This window comes from Artemia sp. Qi Xiang Cuo, chromosome 10, assembly GCF_049724085.1.
Source record: "Artemia sp. Qi Xiang Cuo chromosome 10, ASM4972408v1, whole genome shotgun sequence".
Lineage (NCBI taxonomy): Eukaryota > Metazoa > Arthropoda > Branchiopoda > Anostraca > Artemiidae > Artemia > Artemia sp. Qi Xiang Cuo.
Window position 1 is genome coordinate 1,545,737 of NC_142803.1, and position 27,250 is coordinate 1,572,986.

Below are 27,250 nucleotides of genomic sequence, written 5' to 3' on the forward strand. Positions count from 1 at the left end.
TTCTACAATAATATATAATAAGATACTGAGACACTTACAATAATCCGACAATATTCCAAGGTATTTCTAAATCAACGGACCAGAGGTCAGTCCGGCATAAAGTTAGTATCAGTCCAACCGTTCCCATAAAATGGATCTTTTGTACAATTTTATCAACCACACCTTCCTTGATCCAACCGACGCAAAAAGCTAGGAAGTAGTACTTTCTCAATTTCCCGTTAAGCAGAAACTTGGCAGGATATGTTCCTTATCTTAGTAAAAAGTGGTATTTCGGTACTTTGTTATTTGCGTCTTAATATTTTTACTAAATTCCAAATTGACTTAATTAGAAAGCTTCACCACAATACTCCCTATTTAAAGAAGAGTTGTCCCAACTCTCAATATTTTACTTTAAAACAACTTAATTTTGTACATAGTTACATGCTGCCATCTTTGGGTCATTATGTGCATATACCCTCTATGGGTATTCTTAGGGTAATGTTTATGGTCAAATATATGCCATTTCATTTTTTGTCCAAGGATATCCATTTTGAAAATTATCCTTGTTTCTCTTTTTCTCTGTCTCTAAGACTGGAAAATACACTTTTTACCCTTTTCATAAGCATCTTCTGTTTTAGCTTGACCCCCAGTGGCTTAAGCATTATATTAGTGGTTCTGCTTAAATTAGATTTAAAGTTATATACAAAAATTTTATAAATTATTTGAGTTTAAATTTAACTCCCATTAATAATTTAACTTATCTGGGTGATGTGGTTGATATACCGTTTATTTTTCGGGTTTAGAAATGCCTTGGATAGATTACACATAACAATTTTTGGTTTTAAATTTTCACATATTTTCCCAGCACAAAGCATTTTCACATATTTTCAATAATATAAAGCCTTTGAGGCTATGTAGCACATTCTCTAGGCCAAAATTAAGTACTAATTTTATTTCACTTTCTGATGAACTGTTAGAAAAGTCTGTAATACTGTATACAGTTTCCAAATATTAGTTGATCAGGTATGGTTTGGTTTCTGATGGTATGAGATGTTAGTATCAGGATACATTTGAACTGGCTTTGAAATTTGTTACTTTCCAAAAATGGCTCAAAAATTAAATAAAAAATGGATCCGAAAGGATGTTACGAAAAATTTTATTTCCAAAAAAAAACTAAGGCTGTACCTAAAATAAATATTCACATTAGAATACAAATAAAGCATAAAGTGCTACACATATAGTAAAAAGAAACACTCAATTTTGTATATATCACTGAATTTTTTTTAACCGAAGGTTAATTACTTTTAATTACTTTCTCCTCTTTTTACTCTAAAGATAATATGCCGCTTAAATAGAAACATTGTGTTTCTCGCTGGCTGCTTGTTTCATTATCCTCTTCAACTTTATATATGATTATCAATCACTTAACAGATTTTTTCACAATAAAAAAATTGTTATACATTCACTCGAAGTCAAAAATTCGTATATAACATTAAATCACTAGTTAAAACTTAAAGTAAATAAAAAAATAGTATATACACAAGCATTGTGTAATAACTTACACAAGTATTTTTTGTAAGTCGTAGAACAAGATAGAACATTCAACTACTACTACTACTACTACTACTCAACTCATCGCAGCACCAAGCCGCCTGAGGCCACCACAGCTACGCACGCTCCTCCTCCACCCCAATCGATTCAAAGCCTCCCTTTTTACAACCGCCCACAAAGGTCCGATTTCCTTTAAATCTTTCATTATGTCTTCCTCCCACCCCAGAAGAAGATAACCTGCTTTCTGTTTAGCCCTAAAAGGTTGGCCGAGAAGAACAATCTTTAGTAATCTATCATCCTTTATCCGCACAACATGCCCTAACCACCTCAACCATTCTTTCATTATAGACCTAGAAAGCGGTATTGAACCACATTTTTCGTATAGCCTATTGTTTGACATACGGTCAGTCAGCCGGGTACCCAGAACAATCCTTAAGCAATTTTTTTGGAAAACATCTAGCAAATCTTCACCCGCTTTTCGGAGCGTCCACGCTTCAGAGCCATATTTGACCACTGTCATCACTGTACCTTCTAAGATTCTAATCTTGGTTTGCAGACTTATCTTCCTATTCTTCCAGACTTTTTTTTAACTATGGAAAAACACCCTGCGCCTTGGCTATTCTACTTTTAACATCTTCACTGCTCCAACCATCCTTACTAATATTACTACCAAGGTAAGTGAAGCTGCCCACCTGATTAATCTTTTCATTACTCAACATTACCTTTTCATCTTCACTTATTCCTAGCCTTCGTGACTTAGTCTTCTTAGCATTAATCTTCAAACAAATACTAGCACCCTGAACTCGCAAAACCTCTAAAACTTCATTCATTTTGCTCACACTTTCATCTTGGATGCTTAAATCATCAGCATAATCCAAGTCCAGGAGACTTTTTCCTCCCCATTTGATTTCGTGGTCTCCCTTTCCCTTTCCTGTGCTCCTTAAGACAAAGTCCGTCAAAATAATCCGTTTAAAGGGGGATAGAACACAACCCTGCTTAACTCTTGATTTAACACAAAACTAGCTGCTAACCTTATTTCCTACCTTAACCGCAGTTGTGTTATTCTCGTACCTACCCATAATCACTTTAATGTATTTGTTTGGTATACCATACAAGTATAAAACCTTTAATAAATCTCCTCTATCAACAGAATCGAAAGCTTGCTCATAATCTATAAAACTGAGGACCAAATGTGTTTGAAAACTTAGGCACTTCTCAATTATTAACCTAAGAGTGAAAATTTGGTCAACACATCCTCTACCTTTTCTAAAACCGCACTGCTGTTCTGTTAAAAGTTTGTCTATGGCATGTCTCAGTCTAAAAAGTATCATATTACTAAGTAATTTGCTACCTACAGAGACCAGACTAATGCCTCGATAATTATCACACTCACTTTTATCACCTTTCTTATAAAGTGGCTTAATTAAGGTTTTCCTAAAATCGTTAGGTACATTCAGCTACTGGTTCAAATTTAGCGCATTTGAAAAAATAACACACGGTATAGACTAGCATTGGAATTAATTCCAATTAGTGTTTGGTTAATTGCTTATAAAGTACTAATGAAGAATACTTCTTGAATGATATAAAAGCAAAATAAAAAAAAATACTCAACATATTAATTCACAATATTTACATTAATATTTAAATAAATTAAGTTATGTTTTTACATAACTTAATTGTTTAAACACAAACAATAATTATGTACCCTTACAATTTATTTAGTCATGGCAATATTTGTTCTTTTTACAACTTTTAAATTAGTCCGTCACTTTTATTTGATAAGTCTTAACTACAATTAAAATATATAAGAAAATCAACCCTAACAAATAGATTTATACACTATAATTAAGAACTGTGATTAGCCTCTATATAAGGACTTGGCAATAGTTCATATAACATGACTTTGTTATTTACATTTCTGTATTTACATTTTTTTTTACGATAACAATTCCATATTAATAAAAGGTTTCCAAAATAAATTTATAACTGTATATATTTTCTCAATTACATTTGTTACCACTATATACATTTTACATATACGACTATATACATTTTCTTATCTTTGTTTTACAACTTTGGTTCTATTTCGAACCAACTTGTGTCATTAAATGGTTTTAGCTTACTACATGCCTGTTTGTTTATTCAAAATTTTGAGCTTTTTAATTCTTTTTGAATTTTCAGGTGATTGAGACCGTTAAAAAAATGTATTAATCTGTAATCTTTTTTTCAGCTTTAATGTCCTTCTGGGACAAGGCTCCATTTACACCTTAGATCTGATAAGCTAAAAATTTAGCTGTTCACCTTATACCTGTTATGACATTATCAATTGACTCGTGTCTTTATTCTGATGATTTTCTTGCCAGGTCTACCTTCTGGTAGATCCTTACAACGTTTCTAAGTTCTCTTGTCATCAGCTACAGCTAAAAGGACTGTTATAAACCTGCACACACAACAATTAATTTTTCATATTATTGTCACACTTTTTGTTTTGATGCATCAGTTTTCTCTTGAGTTATTTTTTTTCCGACAAAGCGCCACTCCTGCAGTGCGTATACCTGACTTTAATGACGCACGGTAAATTCTTTTTTGACAAGAAAGTGACAATCAGTATTTTCGCTTTAATTTCTCAACTTATAATTGTCTTGTCATTAGTTTGAACTTCAACTTAGGTCCTTTAGGCTAATAAGATGCCTTCTTTTAATTTATCATGTCATGCTAGTCATTTCTTGAAAACGACTCCCATATAAGAGAGCAAAATTTTTCCTGTCTAGTTGGAGCATATCTACTTGGCTCCGTAGTATTAATGGTACTTATTTTGTACTTATTTTGTACAATTATTTCGTATTAGTTTCGTTCGGTCAGTTTCAATATGTATGTATGTCAGAGTTTAACTGACTCCATTCAATTTCTTCTCCGTTAGTTTTCTCTGGCTATATTCTCAACTTGAACCCCTCCATTTGTTTTTTTATTATTTACTTCAATGAAGCCTAAGATTTTTTTTTCTAGTCTTTTTTGGCTTTTTCAGTATTATAGGTCTCTTCTAAGCCTATATTTATATGTTTCATGTTTTATTCAAGAACTTTTACAAGTTTTTATGCTGATTGCCATTTTATGGTTAAATTTATTATTTCCTTATTTTTAAGCGGTGGAGGGTGTCTATTGTTGCAACCTGTATTTTTTTTAAATTATTTAAATTTCTTCGTCCGAAAGTGTTTGTGTTAGAAAAGTACTGTATTTTTTCAGCTGATCTTCAGAACACTTTTGATTAAGTTTTGCCCCGCATTTGCTAGTTCTCATTTCTTCATAAGAATGTAAGTTTTTACGATATCCTGATTTCCGCAAAATCGTGTGGTTTTCCTCGCAAACACATATTCTTTGCCTATGATACTCCACAAAAAATAATGCCTAGTTCGTGCCAAATTCTGTTTAGTGATAGGGACTATCAGCGCCCATTGCGGTGTCCCTATAATCTCTTATATTATTCACGACTGGCGTTTTATCCTCAGTTTAATTTTTGCCTTAGTTTTATATAGTATTTGACTGTATTTTGTCCCTTTTGTGATATTTTGACTATTACCCTATTCTAAAGGTTTATGGATTTAGTGCTGCCACCAGTTGTGGTAAAGCTGTTGTTATGTTATTAAGGTGATGTTGTTGTAGATACCTTTATTCTCCCTTTATAGGAGATATAAACTATGGCCCGAAGGTAATTAAATTTTTGTAGCGTTCCTTAGGCTATGACCGGACTAATGAGGCGTACCAGCTGGGTATACTCGAGAGACTAAATGAAGATTGTAGAGAGGTTGGCTATAACACAATACTTTTATTCATTTAAAATATACTAATACAAGGTTTTATAATATATATCTATATTCTACTGGGACTGGTTGTCCCAAGTAGACCACACGTCTCAGAATTCTACAATAATATATAATAACATACTTAGGCACTTACAATGACCCGACAAGATTCCAAAGTATTTCTAAATCAACGGACCAGAGGTCAGTCCGGCATAAAGCTAGTATCAGTCTACCCCTTCCCATAAAATGTATCTTTTATACATTTTTATCAACCACACCTTCCTGGATCCAACAGACGCAAAAAGATAGGGAGTGGTACTTTTTCAATTTCCCGTTAAGCAGAAACTTGGCAGGATATATTCCTTATCTTAGTAAAAAGTGGTATTTTGAAACTTTTGTATTTGCGTCTTAAAAATTTTACTAAATTCCAAATTGACTTAATTAGAAAGCTTCACCACAGAACATCCTAAGGATATCACGTAAGGGATATTAGATATTCATTTGAGTTGTGCGGTTTTCTAAAACGCTTAAATAGCTTTTTTCTTAAGACCTCGAAAACAGTTATTATAGGACGTTTTGTAAATGTGTGCGTAGAAAATGAATATGTATGCCAAAAGAAAAAACTAAACAACACAGAATTAACAGAAGGAAAAATTAATGGGTATTCTGTTTTTTTTTAATTTATTTCTTTTTAATATTTTGAATTTGAAATAAAAAATATAAGTCTGAAATACAAATAAAATTCAACGTTACATGCATAAAGAGAGTCACTGACATTTGCTGAAATTTTTTGAACTCTCCCCTTGAAACGTGACGGATTTTTAAGCTTTTCATGGTAGTATTGCAGCTATATAGAGTTTTAACTTAATTTTATTTCACTTTTGTTCCACTTTTCTTCTACTGAATTTCATTTTTTTTTCTTAATTTTATGTGGATTAAAAGTTTTTACCTTTTATTATTTTATTAGAAAAAGTTGGTATTTTTGCATTATAATACGTTAATATGGCTTTTTTAGGCACTTGGACGGGTAAAAGTTTCTGGTGACTCCACAATGACTAAAATAATGTCAAAGTCAATTTGGTTCATATCAACTGCTCGTAATGCCATCTGTGTTTTTGTCTGTGCTGGAATAGCAGTTATTACTTATGATCCTTCATCAGAAAACACTTTTAAACTTATTGGGAACATCACCGCTGGCCTTCCTTCATTTGCCATTCCTCCTTTTCAAATCACGAACATAACAAGCGGAGAAGTGCTTTTAGACTTTCCAGAACTTTTATCAGAAACTGGATTTTCGATGGTCATTCTGCCTTTGGTGGCTATCTTAGAAGCAGTAGCCATAGCCAAGGCTTTTTGTAAGATCTTTATCTTTTTTTAGCTTAAGGATAATTTTACCACTATGAACAGCAAACATTATAATAATAAAACTACCGGTGGACTATTTGTTGCCCCGAAGGACCTAAAGAGAAATTGTGCTCGAGGCAGTATGGAATAGAGGAAAATCTCCAAATCAGAGAATTGTACATGATTTGTAGAAAAACTATGAGATATTAAGGAATAGCTCACAAGAGACCATGAGATTTCAGCAAATCTCATCCTATGGCTCTAATCTCTACCTAATGGCCTCCCAAGGGCCAGAATCCTAAGGTTTTGTTCTTCTTTTATGTGCGATAATTTAGTTACATATAACAGATTAGACAGACGACTGTTAAAGAGTCTAAGTTAGACAGGACGCTAAAAGAGGTTCAGTAAATAGACTCTATTCAATCTACTGAAAATTCAAGTTCGTTGGCCTATACCTGATTCCCTTTTACTGCAACTAGGTCCATGTTTTCCTCGGTTTGCAACACTTTTTGCACAACCAATTCTAATCTCTTTTACCATTTTGTCACTAGTCAGGTGATCCAAACTCTGAAAATTGTCAGTAATAGAGATACCAGGTCACCGGGTACAATCTAAAAGAGAGGAGCTGGTTATTCTCAATATTGGTGTAAATTTTTTTTTATAATATATTGCATATATTACTAATAATTTAATTATTTATTAATTATCTTTTCTTTTAAGCATATTGCTTTAAGTAAAGTTGTAAAAGGATCCGTGATTGAATAATTTCCTAGTTTCTGTTATTTATGTATATCGGAGTAAATGAATCATTTGTTGAGAGTGATCTGAGTTCAAGACCAGCGGGCGAAAGTGTCGTTTCATTGTTTTTACCGTTTCTTTTAATATTTACACTAGTTGATATGATTATCTACTGTATATCTTTTCTAATTCACTGATGATTATTTGGGTTATTTTTTTTTACCAATTGCAGCTTGATGCAATGATGTTCATATGATTTATGTTTGTTCAGTATTTAGGAACCTAAGAAAAGAAACATGTCTCGTACATACAGAGCAGTGTATAATTCAGTTTTTCTTTCTCGTTTTGTGTAATTTGTTCTAAGAGCTGATTTAGATCTTAGCTCCAGCGTTCGTCACTAAAAACCACATGTATAACTCCTAAGTTTATGTGTATTACTTTTTTTTTGCTTATTGCTCCGTCTTTTCCTTTTTTGTATGACGGATTTTCCAATAAATAATAATAAAAATAATAATAATAATTACAATGGGGGGGGTAGTAGTATTAAAGCCAAGCGATAAAAAACTCATACATGTATAACAAGCAAGAACAAGCAGCAAAAACGGTAAGATCAATTTGGAGACCATCAGGAACACTTTTGGAAAAGCCTACATATCAAAAGCAGATCGTCTGGATATAAAAGTTCAGAAACATCAGAAAAACGAGAATAGCAACTACCTGGGTCTTAGCCAACAAAAGAAGTGCTAATCTTTAAAAGGTTAGGAGATAAATCTCTCCCTGTCTTACTTCTCTAAAATTGGTAAAAGTTTGGTATGATAAAAGACTGAAAGAACACAACTCATGAATTTTCTTTGATAATTGTTTTGTAATGTTTTATATTTTACTAATGTGTTGATGGTAAGTTCTTGTTGTGTCAAACGTTACTAGATAACAGGTGGTTTAATAATTTGTTTGAGATTAAAGATTTTTTTTACTTAGGTAGCTGATAGTTCCACTTATTTCAATTCAATGAAGCATATTCCGCCTACAAGTTGTAAAGAGTCCGAGGCTTATAGTTACAGATGAGCTGCTCACTTATTTAGCTGCTAATTTCACAGCCCTAAAAAAACTGTGAAGTACAAAGTGGAGAGTACAGAATAAATTTTTGAAGCGGGTACCATCGAGAGTCGATTGTTTCATTTATTGTTATTTTCATCTTTTCAACTTTGGATCATCTTGGGGGAAAGGACATAACCCTAAAACCATCTTCTAGATTCCTCCCACGGTTCAAGCACATACGATAATAAAAGAATGTCATGGGATAAAAAGCCCACTTATGCAAATTACTTCAATCACTCGAAATGATCACAAAAACAATAAATTAAAGCTTGAAAATAAACCCCCAATAGGGTAGGAGTCGATTGGGGAATAGAACGTTACAGAAATAAACTATTGACCTTGGCTGGACAGGGAGGTTATCTGCTCTTTACATCCTTAAAATCACCAATCCTTCAAGAAAAGAAATAAGATTATATCCAAAAATTCACTTCCTCCTACCTTCCAAGAAAATTCTACTAATGCCTTTCTAATAGATTACTGCTCAAGCGATTTTGTGATAAGCCTACATCTATAACCTGCGCAAACAGTACAAGCTATTTCTATCACTGGATTTGTTAGTTTCAGATCAGTCCAGTCTTTGAACCAGAATTATGATACTGTCTAGAATTTTTCCTTAGAAAATGATGTAAAATTGCAAAAAAGGAGGAAATTGTTCTTTTTTTTCATGTTTCAAACTTAATTTAACGTATTTCTCAATCCTTGAAGGAAATTTTTTAAATTTGATTCTATAGATGAGTAAAACCGAACCTCAGCAACTGAATAACTGCAAAGTTTCAGTCTTACTTCAAAGCAATAAAACTGTTGAACTGCAGAAAAATAATATACAAAAACGTGCACGATGAACAAAAACCTAACGTCTGAGCCCGGTGCACTCAGATTACTCTAAATGTGTAAAAATTAGGGAAGTAAGGCAGGAAGTAAGCTTTGAAAAATATCTTAAAACACATTTATTTTTAGCTGGTGGCAAGAAGAAAGTGGACGCATCTCAGGAAATTATTGCTATTGGGGCGAGTAATGTTGTAGGCTCGTTCTTGTCTTCTTTCCCAGTCACTGGGTCGTTCTCCAGAACGGCTGTTAATGAAGCAAGTGGTGTTCAGACACCAATTAGTGGAGTTATAACAAGTAAGTTGTTTGAATCTTATAATTATTTTTTGTTTTGTTTCGAAAAAGAAAGACTTTGAAAATTGGATTAAAACTAGTTTCTTCTGGAGTTTTGCCTTTTTTTGAAGTATTATCCGAAATACTCAGAAATTGCACAATACCAGGACCAACAAGACCAAAGTCCAACCACAAAGAAGCAGAGATAAGCAAAAGTCGTTACTGAAAAAGTTTTTGTTCTCTTTACTGGTTTATTGTTTCTCACAAAATAAGCAGTCAGGTTTTAAGACCTTAGAGTTCTACATCTCTCCAGAAAATACAATTCTTTGTCTGTGTAAATCTGTGACTAAACATTAGTTTTCCCGAACCATTCGTTTATCCGTTTTAGAATATTTTAAGGTTATTTTTTTTCTTCAGAAGTAAGGAACAATGCAACTGGCTTGCGAAAATATTCCAAGAATTAAAGCAATGTACAAAAAAAGTGTAATAGTATAAGAGAATAATAAACAATTTTCACGTCCTTTCTATCACAATAGTATTATATTTTTCCTGTCTAAATGTCTCTTGTAAAAAATAACAAAAACCAAAACGTAGGAAAATAATTTAATTTAGAAACGTGAGACTCATTAAAAAAAGTGAAGCAGTCCCTTGTAAATTCCGCAAATTATTGCGAGAGACGGTATATATTAAATAATATTTAATATTTTTTACGATACGGAATATTTCAAAAATTTTTAAAATACTGCCCCTCAAAAAGGGAAGACAATCTCGCCTTAGATGAAAGTGTGCAACTACTTCCAAGCTGCTCCTATACCCCTACTACTACTAGCCTGGTGTAAGGTAACAATCCTTTAAAAACCTGATTTTATTTGCCATAGCTTTGTAGGGCTTATAGCTTCAACCAGACCCAGCAGAACAAAAGCGTCAATTTAGAAAAATTTAAGAGGGTTAAGGCAGAGGAAAATGTATTTTTCATAATCTGGAGAGGGGGGGGGAGAATTTTGATGTTTTTCTTAGTTTTTCAATGACAATTCGAAAAGGGGGATTTGTTCACTTAAAATTCCAAAATAAGGTAATTTTTGTAATATAAAAGAACAGAGCAGAATAACCTAAGGAAACCTCCCCTCTGCCTCCCTAATTGACGCTCTATACCTGCGACAATCAGTTATTTCTAGATTTTTAGCTTTTAGATGGATTATTTTTCCCCATTGAAAGTTTTCAATCTTCATCATGTTCTTGATTATGTTGGTCACATCTAGGATAACAAGTGGTCATATTCTAGATCATCAAATGTTTATGAAAAAGAAAATTCACATTCAGACAGAAAAATATAGCGGTATCATTAAACACTGCGACAGGATTTTTCTAAATAATATTTACTTTCAAAATTTTTGAATATATTAAAAAAGAAAAACAATTTTATCTTGAATGATTCAATTTATGAAGAATACGCTGAAAATAACTCTTAGATCCCAAATTAAATATGAAAATGAATATGTATTTAGGTGACATGGGATTTAATGTGTCAATTTGGAGGAAAAGGTTTATTCTTTATGTATTACAGCTAAAGGAGGAAATATAAACCATGTGAGTCTTATATACATATTTCCTTTCAACACTTTGCTTATACAACATAAAAATAACCTAAGCCGTCTAGCTCGTATCAAGCTACGGTAGATATAGTACGCACTTACGAGGGTTTGCTTCAAAACATAGATATTATATTGTGTTGTTCTTCTATTGGCAGTTTTTTCTTTTTATTTATATTATTTTCCAACTTTTTTTTTTGCTTGCTTGTCTTTGAAAGAGTAGTTTACAGAGACTACTTAAATTTTTACTTAAAGTTAATTGTAAGAGTTTTGTTCATAATTTTGAGTTGGGTTGAATGGAAACATCCAATATATGTTGGGCCATATATATTTATTTTTGATATATATTTATAAACATAATATATATATATATATATATATATATATATATATATAGATACATAAATAAATATATATATATATATATATATATATATATATATATATATATATATATATATATATATATAATATATATATATATATATATATATATATATATATATATATATATATATATATATATATATATATATATATATATATATATATATATGTATTAAGATATTATTTTTTATAATATATTAACATTTTTTTTATGTCAAGTAAAGTAACAAAGTGACCCACCTCAAGTTTTTATTACACTGACTTTTTCAAATGCCTAGATCTGTCTTTCCATTTCATAATTATGCAAAACATTTCCTAGAACTCAGTAATAAACTTTTCAAACATATGAAATATAATTAAGACGGGTGTTTGAAACAGTTTTAATGTATTTATTTCCGAAATAATTTAATTTGTGTTTCAAGGGACTCAAAATTGCCAGTCGGAAGCTTCTCACAAAGAAAATGATTCTTTGTTACTCCTTTTTAAACATACGAAAACGGTGTCATTTATTAATTTATTAATTAATTAATTTGTTATATAGCCCATCAAAAATACAAAGCATGACGATAACAGAAAGAAAGAAAATGAAACAAAAAGAAAACACAAACAAAAACAGGAGCAAATACGTACATATTAAAACTCAATAAAAAAAAACATATTGGGAAAGTAAGCCACTCCAAGGCTGATAAATATCTTTTAATGAATCAAACCAATAAATACAATATAAGAAAAAATAATAAAAATAATAATAATGCAGCAAGAATAAAATAATAAATAAATAAATAAAAGGAAACTTGCATTAAAGAAATCCCTTGAAAGGTGGTTCGATGGATAATCCGTAGGCTTGGAAAAAAGCTTATCTGCAGTATCAAGAGGATCCGGCAGGCTGTAGCTCTCCCGCAGTCTGCTATTCCTAGTCCATAGAAGGAACCCGGATAATGAGCTTTAAATATATGATATAGGGCCTCCTGATTTCTATTTTATCTGATTGGTTAAAAATGTCCCAGAAAGGAACCAGGTATAGGGCCTAAGGGAGAGAAACAGGATTATATACTTTCGCAAGGTGGCGTTTACCAAGATTCAGCTGTGATCCAACTGCACCAGCATATACATTAGTAGTGTGCATTCTATATATTTCAAGACAGGTTGCATAATACAGACAAAAATCAATAGTATGGACCTATAAAGTGACCGAACATGTTATATTTGGAAGTAGATATTCAGGGACGAGATCGTATAAAGCTACCAAACAGGTTTTTAGGGTCAACGCCCAGTTTATTCACCAATCAGAGACAACGAATACAGAGGGTAACACCATTTACGGTAGCTCGATTATCATAGATATAGCATTTGGTTCAATATAAGGAGAGATTTTCAATGTAGTTCATATTAGTAAGAGAATTGAATTCAGAGAGAAAACAGTTTATTATTCTGCTCTACTATTTGACACTATATTAGCATAGAAAATGAGTAGTATGATGACATTATTAGAGCTTGGTGGCGGTGCAGGTAGCTGCAATGATAAAAAGGCGAGAGAACCAAATGTGGCAGACAAAATTACACGAGGATGTAGACTAAGTCTTAAATGGGACGATATGTATGCAAGCTATGTTATATTATTGAGCAAATTTACATTGGAGGAGCACTTATGCTTTGCAAAGAAAATGAATTTAGTGATATAAATAGAGTTCAAGCTGCTTTAAATTCACTGGAGAAATTCACTGTTTTATGTATGTTTTATCTCTTTCTAAGACATGTAAAAAAAATTTCAAAATATATACCATGTTAAAAAAAGATAAAACAAATTAAAAAAAAGTATAAGAAAATGGGGGAGGGGACAAAAAATTTGGTGGGAGGAGGCCCCTTGGAGGTTGAGGAGAGGGGGTTCTTGGAGTTTGAGGTCCTTGGTGGTTAGGGTCATGGGCGGTTGCTGTCCTTGATGGTTCAAATCCTTAATCATCTTACTAGTTGATTTTTAAGGATTTCTAAGGATTGTTCTGAATTTCTTTATCAAAACTCTTTTCTTTGCATATACATCTTTATTAGTATAAATTTTTTAAGTATACTACAATGTTAAAGCATATTTTATATTGACAACAATGCTCAAATGGTACTTGTGTATTATACAGAACACAGTCGAGAAATAAAGCTAGGTCAAGTCTTGAGGTCATCTTGACAGTGATGACTCTATTACTCTCAAGTTTTTAGCATACCCCAATGCTACAGCATATTTTATATTGGCAACACTGCTCAACTGGTCTTTGGGTATTATATAGAACACAGCCAAGAAGTAAAGCTAAGTCAAGTCCCATGATCACCTTGTCATTGTTAACCATTTCCATAGATTGATATCAATGAGGTTATTCCAAATGTATATTAAACTGCGTAAGAGTTACCACCCCATCGGGATTACCTTAACTGGTAAGTAGTTTAACCCTTTTTACCATTATCATACAATCCAATTAAAAATATTAGCGAGCTCTGTTTCACCCCTATTATTCAATCACCAATTAAGATCATTCAGAAAAGAGTTATGCAAATGGAATTGCTTTTCGCAACTTGAAGCCTTTTTACGCAAATGATACACGTTTTTGATATCTAATGCTGTGTGCAGTCATTAAACCTAACTCTGAATCTAATACACGCTCAGCTTGGCTGAAACCAGTATTTTTACAGAAGGTCCATTAAATCTTTGAACACATTATACCAAGGTCTTTAGTTTTGGGTATTGAACCTAGAAAAACCCGTCTGAAAGGTAATGTCCCTTCTGTGCTACTAGTTGCATGTCTGTGGTAAGTCATGTCCCTTTGAAACTGCACTTTTTATATTAAGTACCGTCTGTATATGCTGTCTCTGATTGGTCCAGAAAATGGGTGTTGACGTGGAAACCTGCCTGGTAAAGCATGTCCCTTTTGTCGTACTAGATACCTGTCCGTGGTAAGTCATGTCCCGTTGAAGCTGCACACATATTGATGCCCCAGGCTTGTAGGTTTTGCGCTAATTTATACGATACTACTTTTAATCTTACACAAGAGATGATACGAAAGAAATATCCACGTGATTCATAAATAAAAATTACATCAAAGTAAAGTCCATTGTGGTTACCAATAAATTACTTTGTGGTAAGCTATACGAGGAAGTGGCATACAACATAATTAGCGCTTGAGTAAATCCAGATATACTAAAAGTGATAATTGCATATTTGCTTTATTTTTTAGTACACCTAACCAGGACAATAGCAACCGCATGATTTAATGCACCAGTTTCACTTTTTAGGATTTGATACCAAAACTCGTTTCCCGCGTGTTCTTATGTTGTCGTGTAACTAGTCTTTTGTTTATTCTTATTAGAAGAACAGGGGCGGTGAAAGAATTCAAGACTTGACAAGGGGTGATAAGATAAATGAAAGAGTAATTTTTTTATTTATACCTTAATCAGGTTGGGTATTTTTATAGTTTATTTTTATATTATAAAATAAGTCACTTGGGTAGACACGCATGCAGTGCGGAGGTCAGACCCTCCGAAATAAATTATTTCGTACGTGTCTGAACAAGGCTACATCCCCAAATATGGTTTTCCAGATATTCAGACTTATGAGTTATCCCCCTACCCCAACAAAAAAAATCAACTTATCAAAATATAGTAATTAGATTTCTGTTTCTTTTTTTAAACAGATTTAATCATCTGTTTTGCTGAAAAATAGTAAAAGTATTCTTTTTTTGCGAAGCCGAATTTTTCTTATCAGATCAGTTTCAATACTTATCTGAGCACTATGTGAAGAAAAATTCGATCTGCCTAAAAAAGTCACCCTTTTAAGTGAAGTACGTTCTTGGCTTAATAGTTTGGTGTAACTAGATGGTAAGGAATGTTTCGTCTCTCTGTGTGTGTCGTCTCTTTGTGTGTGTCGTCTCTGTGTATGTGTCGTCTCTGTTTGTGTGTTGTCTCTGTGTATGTGTCCTTTCTGTGTTTTTGTGTTTTGTGTGTAGTCTCTGTATGTGTGTCATCTCAGTGTGTGTGTCGTGTCTGTGTGTGTTTGTTGTCTCTTTGTGTGCGTCGTCTCTCTGTGTTTGTGTCAAAGTAAAAAACTCTTTCTTGAATTCACTTCTTGGATAAACAATACAAAAATGTCATTCAAGAAACTATGAAAACATTGTGAGTAAGTAACAAACTCTTTCTTGACTTCATCTCATGGAAACACATTGTGAAAAAATTGTAATTAAGTATCAAACTCTTTCTTGAACTCACCTTTTGGATATACAATACAGACATTTCATTCAAAAAATTACGAAAAAATTGTAAGTAAGTAATAAATTCTTTCTTGAATTCACCTTTTGGATATACAATACAGAAATTTCATTAAGGAAACTATGAAAAAATTGTAAGTAAGTAATAAACTCTTTATTGAATTCACCTCTTGCTTACACAACACTGATAAAGCTGCTGCCGCTAGAATTCCTATGGAAAAAAGATGACAAGGATATTTTCACCATCACATCTGCTGCCCTCTTTTCACCTTTAGTTATAGATGGCAGCACACCAGCTCAAGCACAAAAGCGTAGTGAGAGACATGCAAAAAGTTGGGTTCATTTAGGTTCACTTATCGTGGCGTCACGATCAGTGAACCTAAATGAACCTAACTTTTTTCTTGTCGAAAAATAATAATTTTCTATTTTTCGCCAAAACCGATGATTAAATCTGTTTAAAAAAGAAACAAAAATCTAATTACAATATTTTGAAGAGTTGATTTTTTTGTAATTGGGGTAGGGGGATAACTCACAAGTCTGAATATCTAGAAAACCATATTTGGGGGTGTAACCTTGTTCAGACACGTACGAAGGAATTTATTTAGGAGGGTCTGACCCCCGCCCTGCTTGCATGTCTACCCAAGTGACTTATTTTATAATATAAAAAAAAACATAAAAATACTCAAAATGATTAAGGTGTAGATTAAAAAAATCTCTTTTATTGATCTTATTGCCCCTTGTCATGTCTTGAATTATTTCACCGCCCCTGTTCTTCTAACAAGAATAAACAAAAGACTAGTCAAAGGACAACATAAGAACACATGGGATTCAGTTTTGGCATCAAATTCAAAAAAGTGAAACTGGTGCATTAAATCATGTAGTTGCTATTGTCCTGGTTAGGTGTACTGAAAAATAAAGCAAACATGCAATTATCACTTTTAGTATATCTGGATTTACTCAAGCGCTAATTATGTTGTAGACCACTTCCTCGTATAGCTTACCACAAAGTAATTTATAGATAACCGAAATGGACTTTGCAGTGATGCAATTTTTATTTATGAATCATGTGGATATTTTTTTTGTATCATCTTTTGTGTAAGATTAAATGTAGTATCGTATCAATTAGCACAGAACCTACAAGCCTGGGGCATGAATATGTGTGCATTTTCAACGGGACATGACTAATCATTGACAGGTATCTAGTACTACAGAAGTGAAATGACTTACCAGACAGGTTTCTGTGTCAAAACAAATTTTCTGGACCAATCAGAGACAACGAATACAAAGGGTACTTAATATACAGTTCAGTTTCAACGGGACATGACTTACCACAGACATGCATCTAGTAGTACAGAAGGGATATTACTTTTCAGACAGGTTTTTCTAGGTTCAATACCCAAAACTAAACACCTTGGTATTACGTGTTCAAAGGTTTAATGAACGTTCTGTAAAAACACTGGTTTCAGCCCAGCTGAGCCTGTATTAGATTCAAAGTTAGGTTTAATGATTTCATACAGTATTAGATATCAAAAAGTTGTATCATTTGCGTAAAAAGGATTCAATTTGCGAAAAGCGATTCCATTGGCCTAACTCTGCTCTGAATGATCTTAATTGGTGATTGAATAATATGGGTAAAGCAGAGCCTGCTAATATTTTTAATTTGATTGTATGAAAGTGGTAAAAAGGGTTAAGCTACTTACCAGTTAAGGTAAGCCAGAGGGGGGGGGACTCTTACGCCATTGAATTAAATCTTGGAATAGCATGATTGATATCAATCTCTGGAAATGGTTAACGATGACAAGGTGATCATGGGACTTGACTTAGCTTTACTTTTTGGCTGTGTTCTGTATAATACCCAGATACCGGTTCAGCAGTATTTCCAATGTAAAATATGCTGCAGCATTGGGGTATACTGAAAAGTTTAAAGTAATAGTCATAGGTGTCAAGATGACCTTGTGACTTGACCTAGCTTTACTTCTCGACTGTGTTCTGCATAATACACGAGTACCATTTGAGCACTATTGTCAACATAAAATATGCTTTAACATTGTAGTATACTAAAAAGTTGATACTAGTAAAGATTTAGATGCCAAGAAAAAATTTTAATAAAGAAATTCAGAACAATCCTTAGAAATCCTTATAAATTAGATAGTAAGATGATTATGGATTTGAACCATCAAGGACAGCAACCAACACCTAACCACCAGGGACCTCAACTTCAAAGAGCCCTCTCTCACCAAACTCCAAGGGACCCCCTCCCTCCACGTTTATGGGCCCTTCCCCCATTTTTTTACTTTTTTGATTTTTTTTAACTCTTTTTTATATTTTTTTAACATGGTATATTTATTTTCAACTTTTTTTTACATGTCTTATAATGAGATTAAACATACTTAAAACATAATATATTCATCCAGTATATCTAAAGCAGCTTGAAGTCTATGTATATGCATTGTATTCAGTTTCACTGCAAAGCAAAATGGCTCCTCCAGTTAAAATTTGCTCTATGATATCACATATCACATAACATACATATCGTCCCATTCAAGGCTTAGTCTACATTCTTGTGTAATTTCCATTGCCACGTTTGGCACTCTCGCCTTTGTATCATTGCTGCTACCTGCACCGCCATCAAGCACCAATAGTGTAAACATACCCCTCATTTTCTATGCTAATATCGTGTCAAATAATAGAGTATAATAATAAACTGTTCTCTCTCTGAATTCAATTCTATTACTAATATGAACTACATTGAAAATCTCTTCTTATATTGAATCCGATTGCTCTAGCTACGATAATCGAGCTACCGTATATGGAGTACCCTCTGTATTCGTTGTCTCTGATTGGTCCAGAAAATGGGTGTTGACCCTAGAAACCTGTTTAGTTGCTTTATACGATTTCGTCCCTGAATATTTACTTCCAAAATATAACGTGTTTGGTCTCTTTATAGGTCCATAATATAGAGTGTTTGTCCGTATTATGCAACCTGTCTTTAAATATATAGGATGCACACTACTTGCATTACGTATCTTACGTTTGGTTTGGGCAATAAGTAATTTCCGAGTCGACTTTAGGGATGTACCAATAGGTAAACCAACTTACACAAACTCCTGTAGTGGTACAACATCAGAATAACCAAGATTTACTCTATAAGGGGTTTCAGAACGGTTAAAATTAAATTATAGCACTTGAGACTTAGCTGCATTTAAAGAAATACCAATGTCATTATAATTCCTATCAATCTCCCTAAAGGTTTTTTCCAAACTAAACACAACCCTACTTAGGCTAAGAACGGCTTCCGCATAAAATAAAACAGACTGACTAAAACCGTTCAATATACAGCGAGGCAATAAATCCCCTTGGTCTCTTGGTGTCGCGTTATTATAAATATTAAAAGAGGTAATGGCCCCTTATTTAATACCAATATTTACACGGAGTTTTGAAGAAAAAAGCGAGGATCCAATCTTTAGACGTTTTAAGAGGTGTCTATACATACAATAAAGATGTCGAACTACATCAACAGATATCCCCCCTTTTTAATAACTCATGCATGGCCTGAGAATGAATTAGAGATCCGAAAGCATTACTAATGTCATATGCACCAAAAGCTAAAGCGCTACCTGACCTTTCAGCATCCTTTAATATTGTATATAAACTCCTTAAAGCGTGGTAAAACTCAAGATGCGGTTGAAACCAAAACTGAAAAGGAGGCATTACACTCTGTTGACAAATATGATCAATAATCAACAACTCAAAAATCTTTGAAAACACACTAGAAACTGTAATGGGCCTAGAGGATGAATATTGAGAAATCTGTATTCCCTGCTATAAGACATGCTGTTATTCTAAATGATATTTTTACGTCAAGTTAATACTAGGCCTACTTATCTTTATTTTATGCCATCTAGATAAATGTGCAAGAGCTTTATTTTGGGGAAAACTAAAGTTTGGGGAATTCCAAACTAGAAAAGCGTTAACAAAAAAACATACGAAATATCTTGGATACTAATGACACATTATTTCCCCTACGATTTAAGGTGGCTTGGGATATAAGACCCCTTTAACATACTTTCTGTGTAACATTCAAATATTATTTCTCATGAATTTAAATAGGTCCCTCCCCTGAGAGCGGCCCAGGTTTTCAGACACATGGCCTGACTAACACTCCAGCGTTTCCTATAGTGAGGAGTGATACAAGAACCTTCAATATGTTATTACTTGTTTGTTTTTCACATGGCCACTTCGTATGGAGGGAGCCATCACAGAAACTTTTTCTTAAATGCTCACTCGATTCGAAATTGAGAGCTCTAGTGCCCTTTTTTAGTGTCAAAATTGATTTGAGGGCAACTAGAATCTTCATTCCCCTATTTTGCTGCCCAACCCCTAGCCTCCAAAGCAGTTCAACCAAAGACATTCAAATTTTAATATAGCCATTCTTTTCACAATAGCTGAAAGGTCCAAGAAATGAGACTTTGAGAATGCAAAGACCCCGAAGGCCCTGGAGCAAGGTAAGTAAATTATTTAATAGGGAGTCTATACTCGGACAGCCATTCCGCGAGGTAGCATTAACCCTAGTGGTATATTGGTAGTACGATGATATAAAACTTTGAAAATATTACTCTTTCTTCTAGGTGTAATTGTAATCCTGGCAGCCCAGTTTTTGACACCGTATTTTTTTTACATTCCAAAAGCTAGTCTAGCCGCTGTTATCGTTGGTGCTGTGATACTCATGGTTGAATATCATGTGATTATGCCAATGTGGAGGACAAAAAGTGAGTGCTTTGATTTTTTTCATTATATATTCATCCTAGATTAACCGGAAACTAAATATTAAAATTTTTTTTTATTCTCTCTTCTCTTTTTTAGATGCTAAAAGTTATTTTATATGTCGTTAAAAAATAATAGATAAGTTCTATCACAGTCGTTCCTAGGGTTGAAGACACCTAGGCTAAAAATATCCACTCCCTTCCCAAAAATCTTTATTTGAACTAGTAATCCCTGGGTCATTGCACTGTAATTACTGCCTGGAAGAAGGCTCATCGAATGTACACTAAGCAGGGCCCACTGGGGTTTGACACGTCCTATGAGTTACAAACTATCTCTCAGCAATGGGTTAAATTGCAAGGTCAAGCAGAACATCATCATGAGAGGATTCTTTATAAGAGGACAACTGCGACAGAGTGTAGGGTCAAGATTTATGGACAACGGCCTCTCTGAGGAAATAGTTCTCGTCCTGAGTTTGTTCCAATGCAAATTGGCGCATGAAGAACAACCTTCGCTTGCCTCGGGATATTCAGCTAGCCACCGGAGAACTAAATACACCTAGGGAATATTGGGTTGGCAGCCCTTCTCCCAAAATTTTTATTGCTACGAGTGGAACCGAAAATTCAGCCTCGGATATTTCAACATATAGAGCCTTACTTCGATCCCAGACCACCCAAGGATGTATCCCTCGGAACATCGTTAACCAAAGTGGCACTAATGTAGCCACCTGGAACGTTCTGACACAGAACCATTCCGCTTTTAATCTAGTTTTAGCCAAAAAATAAAAAAGTGACAATAGCTAGAGCTAGTGAAACACATCTCCCTGGTATTGCTGAAGAGGACATTGGTGACGAATCAACATTACTATGATCTGATGGCAGTCAGAAAAGAGGAAGCGTTTGCATTATACTGAAAAGCACCGCACGCAAGGCCCTCCTGTTGTTCATTCAGTAACATCCAGGCTGCTAAGAGCAAGGCATGGAGGGAAAACATGGGAAAATAACCATCATCACCTGTTACGTTCCAACAAATGAAGCTGAGGAAAAAGTTTTTATCTCGTTTTTATCTCGTCAAGAATACCTTGTACTCCTAGGGGATAGGAATGGCATCTTTTCAAATGAGTCTGGTCCGCAAGATTTTGGACTCGTAACAGTAGATAGCCTAAATAACAATGAAGAGAGAATACTGAACTGTTATCTGGCCCACAATCTTACTATTACATACACGAGGTTCCAGATATTTGAAATAGCCAAGTGTACCTGGTATAGCAATGAAGGGTCAACAAAGAAGATGCCCGACTACATCATTCATACACCAGCGATGGCTTTCATCTCTCCAGAATTACGAAATTTAACGAGGCGGCAAACTTGTGAACACCGACTATCGGATGGTTGCAGCCAAAATTAGGGTTCACCTTAAAACTAGGAAAAATAGCCAATAATCGCAGAAAACTGACAACTACCACGTCCAGAAAGACTTTCCTCCGGCCAAGTGGTATCAGGCGCTCTTATCCAAAAGATTCAAGATACATGAGCAGTACGATGATAAGGAAGGAGCATGGAAAGTCTTCATTGAGAGCACTGTTGCAGCAGCAACTATTATTGTTGGAATTAAGTAGCGTCAGAAAGAAAAACTTGATTAGTAACGATTTCCTCAACCATCTTTGATCGCAGACGGGAAGTCTACCTTCACGGTGATATGACAGCACGTAGGCAGTTAAAGAAATAGAAACAACAAACTGCACAAAGACCATAAGACTTTTATCGACGGCAAGGCATGTGAGCTTTAATAGGTGGCGAAAACAATGACATAGAGACCACGTACAAGATAATTCGTGAGCTCTCAGGTCAGCACAACCAGATTACGGTGTGTTCCCGAACCGTGAGTGACGAGAAAATGTATGAACAGTCAAAGTGCCTTAGCCATTAGAAATATCACTTCGGAAAAATACTAAACTCAGAGAAACTGGTCCAAATCAACAACCAGCTCACTGCTGCTGCGACCAATGCTACATATGTCCTCAATGAGCCTAAATTCACGACAGAATAAATTAAAGCTGCAATCTGGAAGCTGAAGAACAACAAAGCACCGAAAATTTGTGGCATGGGATCAGAAATCCTAGAGAATGGCGGTTTATCCATGATCCTTTAGCTGCAAATACTGTTTAATTGTGTGCGCGCCTTACAGAAATGATCCCATCAGACTGGAAGACCAGCCTACTTGTTCCAGTCTGCATAAGTAAAGGAAGCAAAGCAAAATTTAGTAACTATTTTGGTATAGCTCTGCTTTCAGTGCCAGACAAACTCTTCGTCATGCTACTCTTCTAGCTGGAAAAACGTTACCTTTATCCCCTCCAACAAGTCCAGCAGGATGGGTTCATGCTGGGACAGCCCACTGCTAAGCAAGTCATTACATTTAAATAATTTGTACAGACAACTCTTGATTAAAGCGTACTTTGCTCGTTGATTTTGGATGAGGCTGTGACGCTGCACCCAACCTCTTAAACTGCGTCATATACCATGTTCTAAGGAAAAAACTGCTGGTGCAGCCATTTGGCATCGATTTTTTTCGAATATTTCTTTCGAATGTCAACCTTGGAGACAATGTGAAACTAGTATGTGAAAGTCTTGGTGAGCCCAGAACTGTACTGGAAAATATAGCGTCTCTAACGAAAATACTTGATTTAAAAGTAAACTAATCTAAGACCAAAATAATGCTTATGGACAAGATATTAACCAGCTCTCTCCCAACATCTATAGAAGTGCGTGGACAGAATGTTGAGATATGCAATCTTGGTTCAATTGTCTGCTCAAATGTAAATTTAGATGGAGAAATATCAGCAGTGGGGGCAAAGGCGAACGCTCTTTTTGGCCGTCTCCTGAGAACTTTTTTTCACAAACCCCAGATCAACCACCTAACATAAGTACAAATGTATTCTTACTGGGAAGCTAGAGTTATGATGTACTTTTCAGAGACTTCTCCCATGACTCAGACGCAGATGATCAAGGTAGATATTGTCCAGACGAAGCCCTCCGGAAAATCAAACGCATTAGATTACTTAGCAGATACAGAATTTGGGTTTTTCAGGTCTTTTAAATTGCAACCCCTGTCTCAGCAGATCGAGTTTAAGTCGCAGCGTTGGTACGATCATATAAGTTGCCTATCTCCTCAAATACGAGCCCGACAAATCTTTGACTTCGACCCTTCTGCAAATCGGTGGAAGAACCCCAGAGATATACCCCGCAAAACGCAGGTGGTCGTCATCCGTGGTTGACCAGGAGCACCAACCCTAATGAAACCCTTACCATGGACAGAACACTGCGGGAGTGACTAATGGTGCTGACGTCTAGTTTTATCTACGCTGGTGACTTTGCTGAGAAAGAGTTTGAAGTAAGTAAAATAAATAAATTACTTACCCAATTACCCTTAAAACATTTTTGTCGTGACACCTCTCATCTACGGCACCGAATCTATCTTGGTCTGGTTTCCCTTCCGTTTGATTAACCCTCATAATCATTTAGAAATAACTAAATTTGCCTTTCATTTTGTTTTATAGCTGATTTCAAAAGAGTATATATACCTAATAGAGAGATAACATCGCGGAATAAATCCTGTACGCAAATATTTTCATTTGATCACACAATAGGTTACTGTTGTCAGTATGACGATCGTCATGAAAATAAAACAAGTATTTTTACAGAAATTTCATGAAAATCATCGAAGATCTAAAAAAAACTCCAAAAAAACAGTATAGACCTAGTTCTATAATTTCTGATATCTAGCTGGCATCTTAATGCTTGATCCCTGGTCACTGGAATTTTGGATTTTGATGAAAACGCCATCATCTTAAAATAATTTATCAGAAATGCTGCAAGTCTTATTCTGTAGCAAACTCAAATTTTAAAAAAAATGTTAATTATTTTTGAAACGCAAGATCCAATGTCACTTTAAGTTGAAGTAAATAAAAAATAGCCCCCCTCCCTAAAATAAAAAAAAACAAAAAACAAAGAATTCTCTACGGCTTCGTTGCATGTCTTTTGTAAGAGACTGGATAAAAGAACCATGAATGATAATTTCATGGTTCTGTTTAATTCAGCATTGAAGTAAGTTCATCATGGAAAATTTCTCATGAAAACAATGGTTCTAGATTCATGCAAGTTTTATTTGAAACTAAAACTATCAACCAAACAAACTATCAACCAAATCAACCAAAAAAAAGATTCCTGAAATAAAATATTATCTTTAGCTCACAATGAAAAACAGTTTTACTACTGATGACGGTCCCTGCATATGTGAACGAAATATCTGGTAAACATGTGAACTTCTATCACTGTTTGTAAAACGAAATTTTTCTACGACGGATATTTACGACCATTTTCTAATGTACTTCATAATTTTTCCTAGGATTTTTTGGACAAATAAGGACGCATGACTATTTAAATGGGCTCAAGCGTAATTACAATTAAATTTTTACTTTGTTATTGAGCTGGCAATACTCCATTCTATGGTATTTTTACTGATGTTTTTTCTTATAATTAAAACACAGTTTTTACTTCATAGCCCTTTAAAACATTTCATTTCATCCATTTCCTAGATATCACACCTCAACTTATATTATATTATTAATAATTTTCTTATTTCTCCTAGATAATGGGAATTTTTTTTTTTTGCAATTTATTTGAGGTCTACCCTGTTTCCTCCAATTCAATATTGAAAACTGTGCGTCCACAGTCAAGGTTGTATATCCGGCAAAAAAAGAAAAAGAAGAATGAAAACAAAATCTGATACTTTTCTTCTCTTTTTAATTTTGGGAATTATCATTTCCGATACTACCAAGATTTAATATAAAGTTTCTGTTTTTAATATTACTAAATTTTCATCATTAATATTTTAATTACGATTAAAAAATTTAACCTTTGAGAAAATTCATCTAATTAATTTTTTTGGCGTTAATTATTTTCTTATTTTCCAAGAGTCTGATTTGATACCATTTGGTACAACGTTCTTTGCGGGTCTTCTTTTTGGTTTGGAGTTGGGTATCATAGTTGGCACTATTGTCCATCTCCTTATGATGTCATTTGCCAACGCCAGACCACCAATTGAAACTGAAGTCATTCGTGTAAGTTTCTTAAAAATATATTTATATGGTTTAAATATGGGCTATGAATTTTTAGAAGTATTTTTTTTCTAAATTAAAGATTTCTTCAGGTGGCTCTTAATTTATTATAGTTTCCAAAAAGAATATTTTAAGTAAGTTTATCAAAAGTATATTTATATGGTTTCAAGATGGGCTATATATAGTCTTTAATTAGTTTTAAGTTTTCATATGTCGAATTTTGAAGTACTTTTTCTTTTACTAAATTTAAGATTTCTTCAGGTGGCTCTTAGTTTACTATAGCAGTTAAAGCTGTTTTACCAAAGCTGTAGGATATTTTCTATGATAGGTTTGTTGATATAATGGAACAGAGCCATCGGAAAAAAAGAAAAGCTAGTTTGTGGGCATATTCTTTGATTAGTTTTAAGGTTTATTTTTAACTATTATTTTACCTTTCTTAATTAGCATTTTTATTATTTTTTTTCTTACAATGCAAACTGGTAAAAGCCTTATGGTACGTGAAGAAGACACACGGACGAAGTCTCAGCTTGATTTTGGCAGCTAGTAGCTTTCGTTTGACCACTTCGTACCAGCTCTTCACAGGTTATAGTTCTCTTCAGTAATTAATTAAAAAAACCTTTTCCACAAAATAAGTTTTTCAAAGAAAAGTAAAGAACTCCATTAAACAAAAATTGAGCAAAAATAAAATCAAATAATCTACCAGGCGTGAAACTACCGCAAATCAGCATCGATAAATAAATTAACCCAAAACGAACAGCAATTACAATAAATGACCGAGTCAAACTCAAAAAGAGTAGAAATTAACATAATTTGGGCTCAAAATCCCTATGCTTTCCCAAGGCCAGAACATAATTTGCATTTTACTGAAAAAAATATAAATATTATTAGTTTTATAACTTTAATAAATCAAATCATATTAACATTTTGATAACTAAATATCAATATATGTATATTAAACTTACAATGCACATTCATTATTCATTATGCCTAGAAAAAAATCACTAACCATTTTTAGAATTAAGAGATTTAGGGGAGGATTACGTATGCTGTTGGAACTAATAGATTTGCTCGGATTTGCTCGTACCAAGGCGTTTTAGAATACCGTGATATTAAGAATTTCGGATTAAGGATTTTATCAGGAAATTGGGGAGTGATTCACAATCGACTTACAGATTTTGAAATTCAGAAAAGACATCACCAAGAGAATTTTTTGTTTGCTAAGGGTCTTGCGCTACAGTATTTTGTAAAAATTGAATTAAATTTTCCTTAGGATTGACGTTTTCTTCACCGGAGTGTAATAAAAGCTTTGGTAACGAATTTCTCCATGTAATGAATCCCTGATTGCCGAATCGTAATAACTAAAACTTTGCTTTCTTTGGTTATATAAAAAGTTCCATTTTCAAAAAATAGATATCACAAGCCCAGATGGACAAATTTGAATTTCAGAGTCAAACTTAAAAACAAACATAACCAAAAAAAAAGAAATATTATGAGACTGCTCAGAAAAAAAATAGAAACATAAATAAACATGTCAAAAATAATATA

At 33.8% G+C, this 27,250-nt stretch overlaps 1 protein-coding gene across 2 annotated transcripts in view; it reads left to right on the top strand.

The window, feature by feature from the left end:
- LOC148947346 (sodium-independent sulfate anion transporter-like) overlaps nt 1–27,250 on the top strand; it is a 161,657-nt gene that overhangs the window by 107,289 nt on the left and 27,118 nt on the right. For both annotated transcript variants that reach the window (XM_089095217.1, XM_089095218.1), the window contains exons 5-8: nt 6,346–6,685; nt 9,468–9,632; nt 20,457–20,597; nt 25,563–25,708. In XM_089095217.1, the coding sequence (XP_088951343.1) occupies nt 6,346–6,685; nt 9,468–9,632; nt 20,457–20,597; nt 25,563–25,708 (792 nt within the window). The remainder of the gene's footprint in view (nt 1–6,345; nt 6,686–9,467; nt 9,633–20,456; nt 20,598–25,562; nt 25,709–27,250) is intronic.